Source organism: Callorhinchus milii, unplaced genomic scaffold (assembly GCF_018977255.1).
Source record: "Callorhinchus milii isolate IMCB2004 unplaced genomic scaffold, IMCB_Cmil_1.0 Scaffold2, whole genome shotgun sequence".
NCBI lineage: Eukaryota > Metazoa > Chordata > Chondrichthyes > Chimaeriformes > Callorhinchidae > Callorhinchus > Callorhinchus milii.
In genome coordinates, this window is record NW_024704743.1 from 116,254,760 (window position 1) to 116,273,829 (window position 19,070).

Consider the following 19,070-nt stretch of genomic DNA (forward strand, 5'->3'; position numbering starts at 1 on the left):
GCCAGTTTTTCAAAGACTTCCTTTTTTCATTCAAAACTTATGGTGAACTAATTCCTCAAAACTCACTGAACAGTAAAATGCATTGCTCAGGGTTTGTTGTGTGGCTCCAACTGTGAGTTTCCTCTAATATTCTGTAGCCTGTGATTATGTGCCCGCACCCAGAGATGCTCAAACCAGGCGTGTATATCACTTAACGAGTACTGTGGCATCATTAGTTTGTTGATAGTAATTTAAGCCAAATAGTTCTTAAAACCACCAGCGCCTCATAACACAGGAACCGGTAATTTGCGTATGTAAAGTCAGCAAAAAAAATTGTCATTGTAGCAAATCCATCAGTCTAAAGCGAATAAAATTATCCTCCAGGGCACTTCTGATGACACACTAGCCTGGCTCATCAGTCGGACTTGGGGGGGATGGACTGGCAACAGGGATTCTTCCCACTCAGCCCCTGCAAGCCAAAGCTCGGGAGGTCCTAGCTGGACAAGCAGCAGAAAGCTCGCCAGACAATGTTGTCAATTGCAAGCTATGTAGTCTTAGCTGGGTGATGGCAGCTCAGTTCACTTCATGGTGATATGGGAATAATGGGAAATTCGACAAAAGCCCAACCTTGGCAAAAAACAACTTGCATTTATTCAGTGCCTTTCAAGACAGACGGATGTCTCAAAGAGCCTCACAGTGCTGGCTGGGCACCCGAGCTGGGGGTGGGAGTTGAGAGAGGTGGGGAGGAGAAAGAATTACAAAAGCGCTGACAAAGCAGGAGGTCTTGAGACATGCCTTCAAAGAGTCGAGGGAGGGAAAATGCCATTTTCTCTTTATTCTCTTCCTTCTCAAATGCCAGTCTATTCCCTGCTTCCAACTTTAGAATCGTTTCTGTATTCCCAGGAGGGCCGTCCACGGACTCACCAATCTGTGTGTAAGGATTAATTCTTTAAAAGAGACGGCACTTTCAATACCGTCCATTTTACATCTCGCCCATAAGCCTCCCTTTATCACTTTTCCACCTGGAATGAACGCTCCACAATGAGAGGCAAATCCTTCTCTAACGATATGGTTGGAAGCTGTTCAGAGGAAAGTGGAACAGGAGATTCAGAGAGAAAATATACTCTTTGTAAACGGATTGAGATTATTGCCGTCTGTTGTACAGAAATTTCAAACGCTGATCTGGGACTTCATAAGAACATAACAAAATGCTGGACGAAAAAAAGACCAAGGTCCATCTAGGTCGTCTTCCACCTTCCTGGCGGTCGCATGGCTTCAAGCTGGCTCAGCCCATGGCATTCTTGCCTCTGGTCAGAAAGTCGGGTCTTGAGCTCTTAGCTTCAGTGACACGTCCTTGAGATAATACATTAAATCAAAAGTCCCATTGACCTATCCTCAGGCAGATGTTCAAGATCCCACAAGATAATGATAAAGCTCTTTCCCTCACCTGGTTCAAAATTTATCCCAAGACCTAACTCTTCGAGAATGCTTTTGGTCATCATTTCTCATCCCACACCTTCGGCTCCTACCCCAGCTCGGGGCACTGTTAAGTTCCTTGGGAAGCCCTCCTGATGTGAGAGGCACTGTATAAATGTAAATTTGTATTGAGTTTCTGATTGATAGGACTCCGTACTAATGGGTCATCGCCTCATGGTTGTTTGTGAGACATTGCCACAGACAAAATAGGTTTGCTTATCGTAAAGCTGGCCACTGTTTGACTTTGAGGATGTTTTGCCGTATTTGGTGCTGTGAAGATACTTTCATTCTTACCACTGTGTCCTCTCGTCCCTGCACAGGAGCCATGCAAGAAACGGTGTACGATTTCTGGAGGATGGTCTGGCAAGAAAACACAGCCAGCATCATCATGGTGACCAACCTGGTGGAAGTCGGAAGGGTGAGTCAGTCCCAGGCAAATGCAAAGACTTATTGCATGTAACAGATCAACCCCAAGCACCACAACAATGCAGCACATTCTCCACACTCTCACCCCCACCCAGTCCTTATCACTGCACTGAAAAGTCCATCTCTGCATTCCAGTAAGTTATAGTTAGTTAATATCCAGCAGTAATTCCAATCCACTCTCTATGCTCCCACAAGCTTGAGCTCCTGCCAACCTGGAATGAACGCTCCACAATGAGAGGCAAATCCTTCTCAGAGGTACAGAGCGCTCAGTACCAGCCAAACCCAAATCAGACATACGAGGAACACTCAGTAGTCTAGTTTGGAGACTGACTCACAGTGATGGGTTAGGGTTTATGCCATGAATCAAAAAATATTCAATCAAGAAAAAAATGGAACCACATTAACGATCGAACATAGACTTACCTATTCACTTTCACTTTACAGTGTGTTCTGTGAAGTGCTTTGGGACGTCCTCCCGACGTGAAAAGCACTATATAAAATGCAAGGATTATTATTATTATTACCTAAACTTGGGCAAGTGTTGGGGGGTGGTGGGGTGGGGGGGCGTGGTGGACACACTTCTTGATAGCCCCCCAGGCCACAGGTTGGCCACTAACCACTAGATTAGGATAATCAACGACTGTAACAGGTCGACAGGAACGGTAGTAGAGGCTAGAACACTGGACTCATTTAAAAAGTGGCTTGATGCTGTGATTCGGGGGGACGGAATGGTAGGGTGAGTGTATTGGAGGGATGACATTGGATGGGCCAAAGGGCCTTCTTCATCCAGACTGATCTTGGTGTGTGAAACACCCAGCCAACCACAACAAAGTATAATCTTAGGCTTTGTATGGTGGTGGTTGGGGGGGGGACAGCAATACAACAACGACTTGCATTTATATAGTGCCCCAATGCTGGCTTACATCCCAGAGAGCTTGACCAAATGTAATATTAACGGTAGAACTGAGGGGGACACGGGGTAGACCGGGGCTGGCTTGAATATCACCGCTGCCATCTGCCGCTCTCAAAGTGAGCAGCTAACGGAAGGGGCTTCCCTCCTCTCCCCTCTGCTTGCCTGGCCCTCCCCAACATGGCGAGATCCAACAGCCTGTTAGATCTGGAGCACGCCTCTGCTGTAAGTCTCACCAAAAGCCTTGGCTTTGATTGCTTTCCTGTAAATGAGGCCACACGGGGCGTCGCGAGGCATTTCCGAAGCCCAGCGCGCTGCCCAGTCGCTCTTTCTCTCGCTCGAGCCCGCTCTGCTTGCTCTGGGATTGCAACCTCTTAAGTGCTATTATCACAAGCCATCTGCCTTTTACCAACAATGCTCTGGCTTAAACAGTGGGACCTCAGGGGAGCCTTTCAGAGTGCCAATTTTACTTAATGATTTTTCAATATGTTTAGCAGTAAAACGTATTTAGTTTAATGTGGCACTCATCAGTCGATGACTGTTTGTTCAGAGACTGGAAATGGCAGATTTCGGGGACTGGGAGAACAAAGCCAGTGATTACCGACAGAAAAATCACTTGTGCCTGAGTCCGCAGAGGGACCCGGGGTGCTTGATGCTTAATAAAGACTTATTCGATTTTACAGCTTCATTCCCTGTTTAATTACTCGACTGCCTACGATGCTGAGTGACAGTAGTGCTGATAGAAACCAACCATCGCTTACCTATGTGCTGCTCCGATACAGAGTGTATTCACAGGACTGACACTGTATGTCCAGGAGCTAATCCCCATAATTAACCCCGTTGATCTACTACCACCCCCCCCCAACCCCACTCTCCCATCACCCCCCACCCCAACAAGCAACCCCCACTTTCCCTTCCTGATAACCAGCTCGTGCCCCACAGCAACCTGCCCCTCCCCCACAACAACTAGCCCCCTCTACAACAATCAGCCCCCTCTACAACAACCAGCCCTACAACAACCACCCCCCCTACAACCAGCCCCCTCTACAACAACCAGCCCCCCCCCTACAATAACCAGTCCCCCTAAAACAACCAGCCCCCCCTACAATAACCAGCCCCCTTACAACAATCAGCACCCCCCACAATAACCAACCCCCCCACAACACCCATCTCCCCCCTACAATAACCAGCCCCCCCTACAACAACCAGCACCCCCACAATAACCAGCCCCCCCCACAACAACCATCTCCACCCCTACAATAACCAGCACCCCCCACTACAACAACCATCTCCGCCCCCACAATAACCAGCCCCCCCAATAACCAGCCCCCACCACAACAATCATCTCCCCCACGTACAATCACCAGCCCCCCACAATAACCAGCCCCCCCCACAGTAACCAGCCCCCCCCACACACAATAACCAGCCTCCATTGGCTGCCACATTTGCCCACAAAAATACACAGTCAACTCACTTTACTATACATTCTGGGAAGCGCTTTGAGACAACTTAACAACATAATAAGGCACTACATCAAATGCAAGGATTATTATTTTTAACCAGGCCGCCCTCTTGAGGCATGCAAGGGTTTGGTAATCCATTGATGGACCATCTACACCTACAGGATAATTGGTGGCGGTGGTGGTTGGGGAAGACAAAGCAATTTTACGGCTTAATTAGAGATGTGTTATTTGTTTGCAGTGTGGGCCAGCCAAGCAGCTCAGCAATGACAGATTTAGAGCAAGAGAAGTATAACTGAGAGCCAGAGTGTCCCATCCATCTTACTAGAGTGCGCTTATTGGCAAAGTAATAAAGATAACAAAGGCACTCTGTCACTTTGTAAATTAACGGCTGTAATTTATTCAGAATTAAAGTCAATCACCGAACGAGGAACGAGCGACACTGGCTGCTTCATTGGCTGAGCCACCTCGTGGGGCTGCTAATGAGATTTAAATACAATCGGCAAATGGCTCCTTTAACCAGCGGCTCCCAGAGAGCTTACCGGTTGCACCCCCCCCACCCCAGCTGCTTAAAGAGGAAGAGCACTTAATTGAAGGAAAAGTTATACAGATACCGATCAACACCATATACCTACATATCATATAGAATATTGTAATATATTTTCAGCATCTTTCAGGGGTAATAATCCCTAACAAAATATTGGGTTATTAAATCCATAACTGTTCATGGGACCCTGCTGTCCGCAGTTGCCTGCATACGATTCACCCACAAAATACGCCGTCAATCCACTTTACAATATATTCTGTGAAGCATTTTGAGTGGAGTCCAGTAGCCTGTTTACCCAGCAGTAAGTAGAACCGGATTGTTAGTCGATTGGTGAATCGCTTTCCAGGGGTAATAATCCTTTTAAAAAAATTGGGTGATTCAATCCACGACTGTTTGTTGGACACCGCTGTGCGCAATTGACCACTGCGTTTCACCCACTAAGTATACAGTCCATTCAATTTACTTCATATTCTGTGAAGCGCTTTGAGTCGTCTCAACAATATGATAAGGCGCTATATCAAAGGCAAGGATGATTATCTTGAAACTCCTGAAAAAATATCATGGCAATTAAGAATTACTGCAAAATTGATCCTTTTATTAGTTCCAATATAAGGTGAGCACTTGTACTATGTGAGTCAATACTGAGAGCTTAAAGGGTTTCACAGTTCAATTCTTTGAAAACATCGCTTTCCAGGTCAGCAAAATTTAGGGACAATCACAGGAATACTAATGAGAGAACGTCTCCATCTGAATAATGTCAGCATTTAAGACAAATCACAGGAAAGGGAGATCATTTCCTGTAAGAGAGCAGTGTGCAATACTAGCCCAGGTATCCAGTGAGTTAGATAGAGGCTAGAGCTCTCTTCATAAAACTCTGCTCCTTCTCCAGAACATCTTCACTAACTTTACTACACCAGCCTGACATTCTTCACCCCCAACAGCACTGAGAGATATCCAGGAACAGGATTAGAGAGAGATACAAAGAGAGAGAGTTGCAATGAACTCTGAAATTTATGGGGATATCAATGGAGTCTGAGAAACAAGCCCTTGTGATAGTTGAGCCCGAGGACTATTTAAGTGCTCAATAAGTGGCTGGAATCAAGGTGGGAGCCCCTCACGCTTATTTTAGCTGAGATAAAATGAACACTTTATTACAATAACAACTTGCACTTATATAGCGCCCTCCAACAGGGTAGCGTCTCAGAGCGCTTAACAGTAGTGGAGCCTGACTCCAAGGCTGTGGAGGGGGTGAGAAGGGAGGCGGCCATAAGCACAGTCGCAGAGGAAGGTCTTCAGGCGGGACTTGGAAAAGGGGAGAGAGGGGGCAAGGTTGAAGGAATGAGGGAGAGTGTTCCAGAGTTTAGTGGCTGAAAGCGCGATTTCCGATGGTGGGGCGGAGGGCGCGACGGAGAGCAGGAGGCTGGTGCCAGTCGAGCAGAGGCGCCGGGTGGTGGATTCGGGAGTGAGGAGGTTGGAGAGGTGGGGAGGTGCCAAAGAGCAAAGGGATTTGAACACGAGTGTGAGGATCTTGAAGTCGATCCTTTCAGTGATGGGGAGCCAGTGGAGCCTGGCCAGAACTAGTGAGATTTAGGTACTGAGTTTGGTCCAGGTCAGTATGCGAGCAGCAGAGTTCTGAATGAGCTGGATCTTTTGAATAGTGGATAATTACCTTTACTCGGTGTGTGGATTAATTCCTTATACCAATAGGGTCATTGACGAGAACCCTTTCCTCACTTGGGAGAAATATTATAACAGAGAAAGACGGCAGAAGAGAGAGATACAAACAGAGATATAGTTAAGGAGGCAGAGGTATACAAAATATATGTAAGATTTTAAATGGGATTGAAACTCAGAACAATACTTTCAGATGCAACAAGACAGAATAAGAGAAGACAGGCACAGGATGGCAAAGGACAATGACAGCATGGTCACAGGGAGATACAGTCCTGTATTTCTTTACCCAGAGGGTAATTTTAATGACTGTAAAAGGTGATCTACAGAGAAGGTAGTTGAGACTAGGACGCTGGAATTTCTGGCCTAAAATCCTTTCCTTGCTGGTGAGCAGAGGAGACAGTCAGGTCGTATTCAATACCCACAAAAAATAGAATAATGGAAATAAATTTACAGCACAGAAGAAGGCCTTTTGGGCCATTGTGTCTGTGCTGGCTCTTTTTAAAAAGAAATCCTTTCAATCCAATTTACCTGCTCTTTCCCCCCATAGCCCTGTAGTTCACTCCTGTTTTGATATTTACCCAAAATGCTTTCTTCTAATGTTGGTCCCTTTCTGTCTTTTCCAAACCCATGAAACAGGTGAAGTGCTGCAAATACTGGCCCGATGACACAGAGATCTACAGAGACATTAAAGTGACTCTGATTGAGACAGAACTGCTGGCTGAATATGTCATAAGGACATTTGCAGTAGAGAAGGTAAGCAAGGTTTCTGTATGAGGTGCTGGAATCCTCAATCAAAGATCTCAATGGCCGCAGAGATCCGCATTATCTGGCACTATGTTTGACCCCAAAGTGCGGTCATTTCACACCATTGACAGCTGTTTGTGACCAGTGCTGTCATCAGTCTAGGTTGTTGACCACGGAGTTATCTGAAGCTCCAGAGGCCGAAATTCCTCACGATCTGAGACTCAATTTGGAAACTGGTTCTTCCATTACTGTGGAATTTTCTCAGTGAAAATTCCTCCCATCTCCAAGTGATTTCCCTATAACTCAGTGTATTCCTGTCATCCCCGAGTGATTTCCTCCTGTTTCTGAATGTATTCCCGCTATCTGAGCGATTTGCCCCTGTGTCTGTGTATTCCTGCTATCTCTGAATGTTTCCTCCTGCCTCAATATGAATTCCTGTTATCCTGACTTTGCTTTGGCTCAGTGTGAATTCTACTACTTCAGTGTGATTTCCTGCTATCTCATTGTGATTTCCTGCTATCTCAGTGTGAATTTCTGCTATCTCTGTGTGAATTCCTGCTATCTCAGTGTGAATTCCTGTTATCTCAGTGTGATTTCCTTCTGTCCAAGTTATACGATGTTTCTGTGGTGTTTGTTAGCATTGCTTGATGATGGCTGCTCGTTGTATTTCTTTGACCTGAAATGACACCCAGTGAGTATCGGGAGACAAATATCTCTTCCCTTTCCCCCATCACAGCGAGGAGCTCATGAGATCCGGGAGATCAGGCAGTTCCACTTCACGAGCTGGCCGGACCACGGAGTTCCTTACCACGCCACAGGACTTCTGGGCTTTGTAAGACGCGTTAAGTCAAAGAACCCAGCAGGGGCAGGATCCATAGTGGTGCATTGCAGGTAAGCAGAATAATTACTGCCATTTGATCTGAGCCAGACAAAAAGGGGTTCACTCTACAGAATACAAATCCATTCACTACAACAGTACCATGCAAACAGGGCAACTCCTGTCTTTTCTCCACACCCCTGTGAAGGAGAATACAGGCAGGAGCCAGGCAGATAGGTTCACTGGGTTCCCAGCTGGCGCCCAGTTTCTGACGGACATTGTGGTTGCTTCCCTGCATTCTAGGCAGCTTGTAGGGGGTGGCACCAGGCAGCTTGTGGGGGGGGGGGGTGGCTCCAGGCAGCTTGTGGGGAATGACTGTGTTAATGTTGTCTGATTCCTTCCCAGCGCCGGAGCAGGAAGGACAGGCTGTTTCATGGTCATCGACATCATGCTGGACATGGCAGAGAGGGAAGGAGTCGTGGATATCTACAACTGCGTTCGTGAACTGCGCTCCCGCCGAGTCAACATGGTGCAGACTGAGGTATCCTTCCCCATCACTCTCTATAACATGTGTCTGGTGGTGACCTTTAACATGAGCAAGACTTAAAGGCTGGAATCCTGAAATTTTCCCTTATCCTAGAATATGACCACTTTATCTTGAAGTTTAAGATTGCACAGAATTGTGGAAAATTCTTCAATCCAGGCTTAATTTAGAAGCCAGATTTCCACAGATTTATATTAAAAAAAACGTTTCCTAATAAAACAAGGCGTCATCTTGACTCAGTCGTGGCACTCTCTCCTGAGTCAGAAGATTGTGGGTTCAAGCCCCAAGTCGGGACTTTGAACTCACACTCCAGTGAGATACTGGGAGACCACTTCTCTGTCACAGGTGCCGTTCTTCAAATGAGACGTTAAACCAAGGTCTCGTCTGCCGGTTCAGGTGGACGATAAAGATCCCATAGCAGTAATCAAAAAGAGGAGGGAGTTTTTCCTGGTGTCCTGTCCAACACTCCCCCAAATAAAATTAGTCACTCACTTCACAGCTGTTTGTGGGACATTTCTGCACACAAATTGACTGCTGCATTCACCTTCAAAATATACAATCATTGTACTTTACAGTAAATCCTGTGAGCGGTTTGAGACATTTCCCGCCAAGGTGAAAGGCGCTGTATCAAATCTAAGCATTATTATTATTAAGACCAAATTTAAGAATTTTCCCTACCTTAAATTTTTAAGACAAAATGATCTCAGGGGTTAAAACAAGGTGGAATTTCAGATCTTGGGTGGGATTCCCGGCAATCCCGGGGGTTGAACAGTTAAAGGAGTTTGAAACCGATGCCACATGAGTGATTAATAATACGCTGTATATTTGAGGATATTGCCATACAGCAGTTTATTCCTTAATGTGCAATGAAAAAACCTTTCCAGACCATTTGTTGTGAAATGAATTGCGTCTCACTCACCAACACAACATTAAAAACTTGTTCAGAAATTTTTTTTTGGTCGACCGGGTGTCTGACACATGCTTAAGAGTATCCAAACCAAACTGAATATTCCATGCATTCCACCTACACATGGAACGGAATGTGCGTTCCCTTTCCCAGAGATATGCACCTGCTTACTTAATTCCGGAGAGTACTAGGCACAGGTTGGCAAGAGCCAAGCCTTGGACACCCTAGAGTGTGTCATTGGGGTAACTGCTGGCGATTAACAAGTTATCAACATATTTCTGAAATGGAGCAATTATTATTGTTATTATTGCAGTGAAATTCAGATAACTCGCCCCTGGGATAAGTCATCAACCCCACATAACTTGTGACTTACTCAAAATTCCAAGCTATTGGAGCTATTGGAGATACTGTATTTTGAATAATGAGTTAACTGTGATAATAATCATTTTACAGTATATGCTGTGAAGCACTTTGAGATGTCTCAACGACATGATAGCACGCTGTATCAAATACAAGGATTATTATTATTATTATTTAAGCTCCTTCCCTTGGGGTGACGAGTTATCTACAGTTTCACTGTATTTTGAAGCATTAATTTCCATGCGTAAAAGGAGTTTCCGCTCTTCAATGGTGAAATTGTCTGATTGGTCTCTTCCCCTCCCGGCCGGTCAGGAGCAGTATGTCTTTATCCACGATGCCATCCTGGAGGCCTGCCTGTGCGGGGACACCACCATCCCAGACTCACAGCTCAGGTCAGCCTACTATGAGATGAACAAGCTGGAGCCTCAGACCAACTCCTCGCAGATGAAGGAAGAGTACAGGGTAAGCACGGGAATAGGCAGAGAAAACCCACCTGACATCCTCTGAGATCCTGAAGCAGCGGAACGAGAGGGGCGATTTCAGCTCAGGCAGCAGGAAGCAGCTCAGTGCAACTTCAATATACTTCGGATGAGATGTTAAACCAATGTTCCGCCCACCTGCGCCTGTTCAGCTACTTGAAAAGAGGAGGGAGTTTCGCCCAGTGTCCTGGCCAACAATCTTCCCACCCCCAACCCCACCCCCCGCCCCCACCGCCCTCCATTCACCCATTCATGTTTGTGGGACAATGCTGCGCATAATTTGGCTGCCGTGTTCACACACAAAACACTTTACAAAAACTTTTGGGTCATCTAGACACTACATCAAATGCAAAGATAATGACTGCATTAATATTATTATTAAACTGTTATTGTTAAGTGGTTTCAGGGTTTGTAAATGTTAGCTTTAGGGCAGGCACCACAAAGCAGTTTAGGCAATAACTCACTTTAGTATTTATATTACGTTAAATAAATAAACAATGGGGTCAAAAGTGCAACAACAACAATTTTCATTTATATAGGCCTTTCACGCACGGATATGTTGGGATATCGTAAACTACCCACCACCCTGTCTTTTTCTTCCTGTTCCTTCAAGACTCTGAACATGGTGACCCCTACCCTCCGAGTGGAGGACTGCAGCATCGCCCTGTTACCACGCAACCACGAGAAGAACCGCTGCATGGACATCCTGCCCCCGGACCGGTGTCTGCCCTTTCTCATTACAATAGACGGCGAAAGTAGCAACTACATCAACGCAGCCCTCATGGATGTGAGTAGCTCTCGCCGCAGCTTGCTGGAAAGTTGGATCAATTGGCTGCTGTGTTTCGCCTTCAAAACACAGTCAATTCACTTTATGGCATATTCTGTGAAGCGCTTTGATACGTCTCGAAAATGTGATAAGGCATTATATTAAATGCAAGGAGTATTATTATTACAGTGGGATTCCCCACTATAGCTTCCCTTCCCCCCAAAATACACACTGTAAGGACTACACAGCATCAAGGTCGATAATTGACTCCCATGAGGGAGCCTGAGACTGAAAGCTCAATTCTCCAACTCTTGTTCACACCCGTTTAAAAAAAAAAGGGGCGGGAATTGAAACTTTGTTCGTTGCTTGTCTACTCTCACGGTTACTCTTTAACATTGCTGATCGCTCACGAGGACTCTGAAACCTGTCCTCTATTTTCAGAGTTATAAACAGCCGTCAGCATTCATTGTTACTCAGCACCCGTTGCCCAACACTGTAAAGGATTTCTGGAGGCTGGTCCTGGACTATCACTGCACATCTGTCGTCATGCTCAACGATGTGGATCCTGCACAGGTAGGTGCCCAGAGTAGGTTCAGCCCCACATTACAAGGACTTCTCCACTATAGGGGGTTCCCCTGCTTTGGGGTCCTCCACAACACAGGTTTCCCTGCATTGTAACCCCAGTGTAGACACACTACACACTGTCAGCGGGATTTGCAATAGGTTATTTTTTATTGAATAGTACAATGTTGTTGGGTTTGAATCGTGATGTATCGCACATCACATGTGTAGGAGTATGACTGTAATGACTGCAGGTAATTGTGTATGACTACAGTGCTTCACTCAACTCAGGTGGATAGCTATTTGTTAGGTCAGGGTATTAAGGGATACAGAGCAAGGGAGGGTAATTGGAGTTGAGGTATGGATCTTATAGAACGGCGAAACAGACTCAAGGGGCTGAATGGCCTACTCCTGTTTCTATGTTTCTATTAACTGGGGATCAACCAGACGACTGAAGGCTGATAGCCTGAACCCAGCATTGTCTCAGTCAATCCATACACTCTGGCACCACAGCCTACTTGTACATTAACCCTTGAATGTGTTATTCACTGCCAGATCTCCTAACAATAAATCATCTTTGCGCCTGTAACACTGACACATCCTCCAAGGGCAATCATATGTAGTGACTGAGTATTTTCTGGACGAATGTCACCATCAATTTGCACACACACAGCAATGTCCCACAAACAGCCTTGAAGTGAACAGAGGATTCTTGGCCAGATCAATGGGAGAAGCTACCTTTTCTTTTTGAATAGAAAGATAAGAGTTTGGAGGTACTGTCCTTTCGATGAGACGTTAAACTGAGGTCCCGCCTGCCTGTTCAGGTGGACGTTAAAGATCGCATAATGGGTGGCAATGGACATTGGCCAGGACTGGAGGGATAGATTAATGGCAGGCAATGTTGTTTTGGATGAAATACGGCCCCCAACACCCCCACCTCCTCCACCGCCACACACATCCTCATCAGAGCGCCCACTGTAGATTGCCTGGCAACACTTGTCATCAAGCATCATACCCGAGTAATGCCAACATGGAAGAGGTCACGGAGCGATAAAAGGAGTCAATGTATCATCTTGGGAGTGGGGGGCGTGAGGAGGGGGGCTAGGAGGAGGAGGAGATGGGGGAAGGAGGAGCGATAATTGGGAGGAAGATTATATATAAAAAATAACCTACACATGTACCAAATGTCCTTTTTCTTCCTGTTTGAACCCAGCTGTGTCCTCAGTACTGGCCTGAGAATGGAGTGCACCGACACGGCCCCCTCCAGGTGGAGTTTGTGTCAGCCGATCTGGAGGAAGACATCATCAGCAGAATATTCCGAATTTACAATGCGTCCAGGGTAAGGTAGCCAGCGGCCAGGGTAAGGCTTCCAGGGGCCAGGGCAAGGTAGCCAGCATCCGGGGTTGGATAGAAACCGGATGGGGGAGAATCTCAGATCTGGGTTACTGCAAGTACGTCAGGCTGATGCTCGGGACCATCGCTCCATCATTGCCTGATTCCAGCAAGGAGGGTGATGGGGATGAGGATTCCTCATTAAGAAACTCCAGCTTGAAATCCTGTGGGAAAACCGGCAAGGGGAGTCCAGAGGGTTGTTGTTAAATTTTCCCTTCTGGCTATTCATGCCCCTTGTCTCCCTCTCTCTCTCTCTCTCTCTCTCTTCCCCCCTCCGCACTCCCCCTGTGAACGCCCCTCTCTCTTGACAGCCTCAGGACGGGTATCGGATGGTGCAGCAGTTCCAGTTCCTCGGCTGGCCCACCTACCGGGACACACCCATGTCCAAGCGCTCCTTCCTCAAGCTGATCCGGCAGGTGGAGAAGTGGCAAGAGGAGTACGACGGGGGGGAGGGGCGCACCGTGGTGCACTGCCTGTAAGTATTGTCAATGGGGGCGTTGGGGTGGTGGGGCTCCTTTGCACCCCAACCCATCTCGTGATCCAAATAGGAACAGGAGGAGGCCATTCAACCCATCGAGTCTGAGCCTTGTGCCACTCTGCCCCCACCCTCTGGAACTCCAACCCGCAGTCCCTCCGCCTCACCCCCTTCTTTGCCTCCTTCAAGACCCATCTCAAGACCCTCCTCTTCGACTGTGCTTTCGATCACCCTGCTTCCCCCCCTGCCCTCCCCCTTGCCTGATCCCGACCCTCAGCTCGGGTCCAAAACTCTGTCTGTCCAGTGCCTTGGGACGTCCTCCCAACATGAAAGGCATTACAGAAATGTAATTTTGTTGTTGTTGTTCCGTCAGTTCATTAGATCGTGGGGATTTGTTTTAACCCTGTTTCCCCGCCTTTTCCATTTCTTCCCAAGAATATTAGAGATTACTGTATTTGCGGAGTATTTCTATAGCTGCCCCCTCACATTGGGACAGTCTAGGTTGACGCTCCAATACAGTGCTGGGGGGAGCACTGCACTGTCAGAGGTGTTGTCATTTGGATAAGCTGTTAAACTGAAGTTCCGTCTGCCTGTTCGGTTGGATGTGAAAGAGCCCATGGTACTCCTAGAAAAGAGAAGGGAGTTTCTCCCGGTGTCTGGACCAACAATCCTCCAAATAAAATTCATCATGTTATTATTATATAGGCTGCATTGCTCCCAATTATCCTGTGAACAGCAAGGTCTACAGTGCCCCTCAGTGGATACTTGGTATATTTCTTTTTTGTGGTTTGGTTCAGAAAACTGTTTTTGTATCTCCAATGTTTAAACGTCTGACAGTAATCACTGGCACGGGGCGGTGACTATTTTTATTGTAGAGGAAAGCGATGGCCATTTTGCACATGGCAAGGGCCCACAGACAAACACCCAATTGATTTGATCACCAGGACAATGGTGAAGCTCCCAGCACATAGGAGCATAGGAGTTGCTAGACGGAAAAAAGACCATGGTCCATCTCGTTCACTTTCTACCAACCTGGTAGTCGCATGCTCCAATAAAGGAGGTATTGATAGCAATTAATTCTGTATGGATTAGTCTACTGCAGAATAGAAAGCTGTGGGAACCTTAGATCCAGAGTTGCCTGGTTCTTCCAAGCCATGCTGCACAGAGCAGACAGGAGCTAGGCTCAACGTCTCATCCAATGGAAGCCATCTCCAACCTACAGTGCTTCTTTCTACCCACCAACCCCCACCCCGCACCCTTACCACCATCCCTCTCTCACATTGGATCTCGTGAGACTTAAACCCGCAATGGTCAGACCTTGAGGTGAGAGTGTGACAGGCTGAGCCAACCTGACACACAGCACAGTGTTAAATTTGCAGCACTGCACTAACAAGCTCTGCAGCCACGGCCTGTGATGTTCGCTCAAGGCCTTCAAAGAACAAACGAGGCTGACCTGAGGCAGCCTCCTCACACACTGGAGGTCACCCCGACAGCACCACCTCCAGGGCAGGAGCTTGTCGATTAGAGCTTCCAACCTGGTCTCAGCCTTTTATTCTAACCCTAGTCAGTTATTAAATGGGAATGTGTTGGATTTCGCTCACTGTGTTACTGGTGGGAAAGTGCTGTCTTTTATTGTCCTCTGGGCTCAGACTGTGCTGTCAATTCTGGGAGCCTGGTGATAGCGCTGAGCTGAGGCTGTGTTGAGCAATGCTGGGCAGCTACACCCGTGACTCCACCACCGCCTGGTGTGGGACTGAGCCAGCCAGAACCCAGGCTCCGACCCCATCAATTTAGCCGATCTCAGCCCAGGCAGCAACCTGGAACAGAGTGAGACAATGCCAACCTGGGACAAATGCCAACTGTGGTTCTAGCTACCTAGTGACCTCTGTTCCATATGTGTATGTTTGTGTTTGACATAGAATAATAATCCTTGCATTAGTTTTGTGTGCGTCTGCTTGTGTTTTGTATGCACGCTTATTCTTGCATGTATTTGCGTGCCCATGCACACGTATGTGTGTGTGTTGTGCATATAGAGGGAGGATGTATCTTTGTATGTGTGTGTCGAGGCAGAGTGGCCCTGAGCAGAGAGTAATTCTCAAATTGTGTGTTAGGAAGTGTGTATTTGTGTGTGTGTGTGTCTGGAGGAGGGTGTATATGTGTAAGGAGTGTGTGTGTGTGTGTGTATGGAGGGAAGGAGGGTGTGTGTGGAGCCAGCATTACCCTGAGTAGAGAGTAATTCTCAAATTGTGTGTGTTAGGGAGAGTGTCTGTGTATGTGTGGGGGTGGGGTCTGTATTTGTATGTGTGTCTGGAGGAGGGTGTGTATGTTTCTGTGTGTTGGGGTAGCATAGCCCTGAGCAGAGATTAACTCCTCGGCCTTTCCCTGCAGGAACGGTGGAGGCCGTAGCGGGGCATTCTGTGCCATCAGCATCATCTGTGAGATGCTGCGGCACCAGCGGGCGGTGGACGTTTTCCACGCCGTGAAGACACTGAGGAACAATAAACCCAACATGGTGGACCTGCTGGTACGTCCTCCTGCTCACACACACAGCGTCCCTCACTGGTCTAATAATAATAATAATAATAATAATAATCCTTGCATTTGATATAGCGCTTTTCATGTCAGGACGACATCCCAAAGCACTTCACAGAACACACTGTAAAGTGAATTGACTGTATATTTGTGGGCGAACGCGGCAGCCAATTGCGCACAGCAATGTCCCACAAACAGTCGTAGATTGAAAATGACCAATTTATTATTGGTTTTGGTTTTGGAGGGATTATTATTATTATTAGGCGTGTGGAGTAAGGAAACTTGCCCAAGGTTTCGCCCTCTGCCTGGAATTGAACTCAGGTCTCTCACTTGCAAAGCGAGTGCTCTAACCACTGAGCTACAGGACAGAAACCCGACACACTCGCTCTCAGCCCTAAGATCCTTTGGCCCATCTGATCTCATCCTTCCTCAATACCCATCCCATCGTCCTCTATTACAGCTTCGAGCTGTTTCGTGCATGAGTCCAGAGTCTGGCCTCAACCACCCTCCCGAGTAAAACTGATCCAGTTGCTGATCCGTACTGGGTAAAGACAAATGGTCTCGCAGGCTAATACTGGGTGGACCTTTGATGAGGACAAGGTAGGTCTGGGCTGCAGTGCTTCCCCGCAGTTGTATGAGCTGCCAACATGCACTGTGAGGGCTCACACTCTAGGAATGCCCCACTTCGTGGGATGAGGTGTTCGATGACACCTGTTAATGCTGCTCGGGCTGGCATCGTGCCACACTGAGCGACACTCTCACACAGTGAGGCTACAAGCAAGGGAGGCAACCAACTCCTCTCTGCTCTTACTCCCCTCCGAGTGGATAGCTTAGCTTCTATATCCCACATCAGGGCAGGTAACCAGCCAGTCAGCGCAGGAAGCGAGTGGTGCTGCACAGTCCCAGTCCACAGTGTTACACGGGAGCTAAGGTATAACTGTGTTATGCCATGAGGTGCTGTCATAGGTTAAAGTCGCCGGCACAGTGTCACTAAAAGCTTTCAATGACTTTGCCATTTTTCAGGAACAGTACAAGTTCTGCTACGAGGTGGCGATCGAGTGCTTCAATTTGGGCTGACAGAGATTCTGTGGCAGCCGATGAACCAGATGACCACCCACCCCTTCCTCACTCTCCCCTCCCCCCCACCGTGTCCCATCCCAACCGCATCCGGACCGCAACTCCATGACGTCCAGTAAAACTGTGACAAGAAAATAATTTGTTTTTCTTCAATGGAAATCCATCGTCCGAGCGAGACAACTCTGATTTCCTCTTCTGCGTTTCGTCTTTTCTCCCTCCTGGATCTTCTTCCTGAGCCGAGAAAGCGAGCGAGCAAGCGAGAGAGAGAGCAAGCGAGAGAGCGAGCAACAGACGGACACAGACAGAAAGACTGGAAATGTTGCACTGCCGAACATTTTAACAGAGAGCAGCTCCATATACTGTGGATGTTTGATATTTAAAACGAAACCTGTATTCACATTAAACTGTAATGCGCATTTATTCACGGCCTTTGATGTAGTTATCTGATGTACAGTAATTAAACAGCACGTTTTTTTTCGGGGGGGGATTGTTTTTAATGGCAGAAAACAAAAAAAATGCCCAAGTGGAGTTGAGGAATGCCGTTTCAGCATCCATCTTGTAGAAAGTCAGAGAGCGATGATGGCAACCGGCCTTTGCGATGTTCTTCTTGACACAATGTTCCATTTGAAACCTTCCTTGTTTCCCCCCCACTCGCCCCATTCCGATTTTGTTTAATTCCCCAGGATCTCCCTCCCTCCCTCCCTAGCTCCTCGGCCCCCCTCCCTTCCTCCTCCTGCCCTCACAATCATAATGGTAAACTTGTCTGTTTGAATCCGGAGATTAACATTAATAATATTTCACCAGCATATCTGGAGGCATGCAAATCCTTTTAAGGTCATTCCCTTCCTCGCTTTTCCCTTCCAACCTCTTCCCTTTGTTTCTCTCTCCTCTTCCCTTTGTCTCTCGTCCTCCCACTCTCCTTTCTTCCTTCCTTCCCTCCTCTTCCTTCCTCTCTCATTCCCTTTCTCTTTCCCCTTCTCTTTTGCCTTCTCTCCTTTCCCATCGCTCTTCTTCCCCTTTCCTCGTTCCCTCCCTCTCTCCCCCCCTTACTCCCTTCATTGCTCTCTCTCGTTTCCCCTCTCCCTCATTCTTTCTCTCTTCTTACCTATACCTGAACACTTGTCATAGCGCAACTGACATTTTATTGTTCGAGTTTGCACCTTCAAGTAAGAACACAAAAAGGTTTCTATGTTCCCATACAGATTAAGGAGGTGAGAGTTGTGATGTGTGTTGTATTTAACAAGTGCACCGAAATCAGTGACGTAACATAATTATCACACCATCTAGTGTCCTAACTATCCCCCCAATCCGGGTGAACCCAGCTGGTGTACCCAGAGGAACCCCCACCTCAGCTCTCAGCTCTCTGAGAGTCAATCCTGTGTGAAGGGCGCCATATAAATGCATGTTATTGTTGTGTGTCCTTCCTGAACACCCACCCTAGCGTCCCCCCATCCAAGCATCAAATTGATACTCAATTGAGTCTTTTGCTCAGCCACTCTTCCTGGCAACCTATTCCAGTGGTTAATTACCCACTTTGTAAAGAAATACTTCCTGGTGTTTGTCCTGAAATTGCTTTCCACTCACCCTGAACCCATGCCCTGCTTATTTGACGTATCAGGAAGTATCGTTCTGGATTTATTTCCTCACACTTTTCATTTAAGGTTCCCCTCTGCAACTTCTCTTTTGAAAACTGTGTACATGTGAATTCAAGTGGGCGCCAGCCATGGGTGAAGCCTTGCTGTTGCCCCCATCATCAGTTGATGGCAATAGTCAACTCCTAATGTGGTCCTGGTTTATTGAGGTGGTCTATGTCCGAGGCACAGTGCATGTCTCTACAGTGTGGAGAATACACTGGCACTGGCCAGCGGCTAACACTGGCACTGGCTGCACACTCCTTCCTTTGCAATCACAACGCTGCACAAAAGAACAGTGTAGGTGACCAAC

The 19,070-nt window shown here is 47.2% G+C and overlaps 1 protein-coding gene across 1 annotated transcript in view; it reads left to right on the forward strand.

Annotated features, from left to right (window-relative positions):
- LOC103181055 (protein tyrosine phosphatase receptor type M) overlaps positions 1-18,008 on the forward strand; it is a 220,877-nt gene extending 202,869 nt beyond the window's left edge. Inside the window, 11 exon segments of the mRNA XM_007897258.2 lie at positions 1,776-1,873; positions 7,109-7,225; positions 7,953-8,107; positions 8,439-8,574; positions 10,157-10,306; positions 10,937-11,110; positions 11,531-11,662; positions 12,864-12,989; positions 13,354-13,517; positions 15,906-16,041; positions 17,073-18,008. Of these exon segments, the coding sequence (XP_007895449.1) occupies positions 1,776-1,873; positions 7,109-7,225; positions 7,953-8,107; positions 8,439-8,574; positions 10,157-10,306; positions 10,937-11,110; positions 11,531-11,662; positions 12,864-12,989; positions 13,354-13,517; positions 15,906-16,041; positions 17,073-17,126 (1,442 nt within the window). The 3' untranslated portion in view covers positions 17,127-18,008.
- The last annotated feature ends 1,062 nt before the right edge of the window (positions 18,009-19,070 follow it).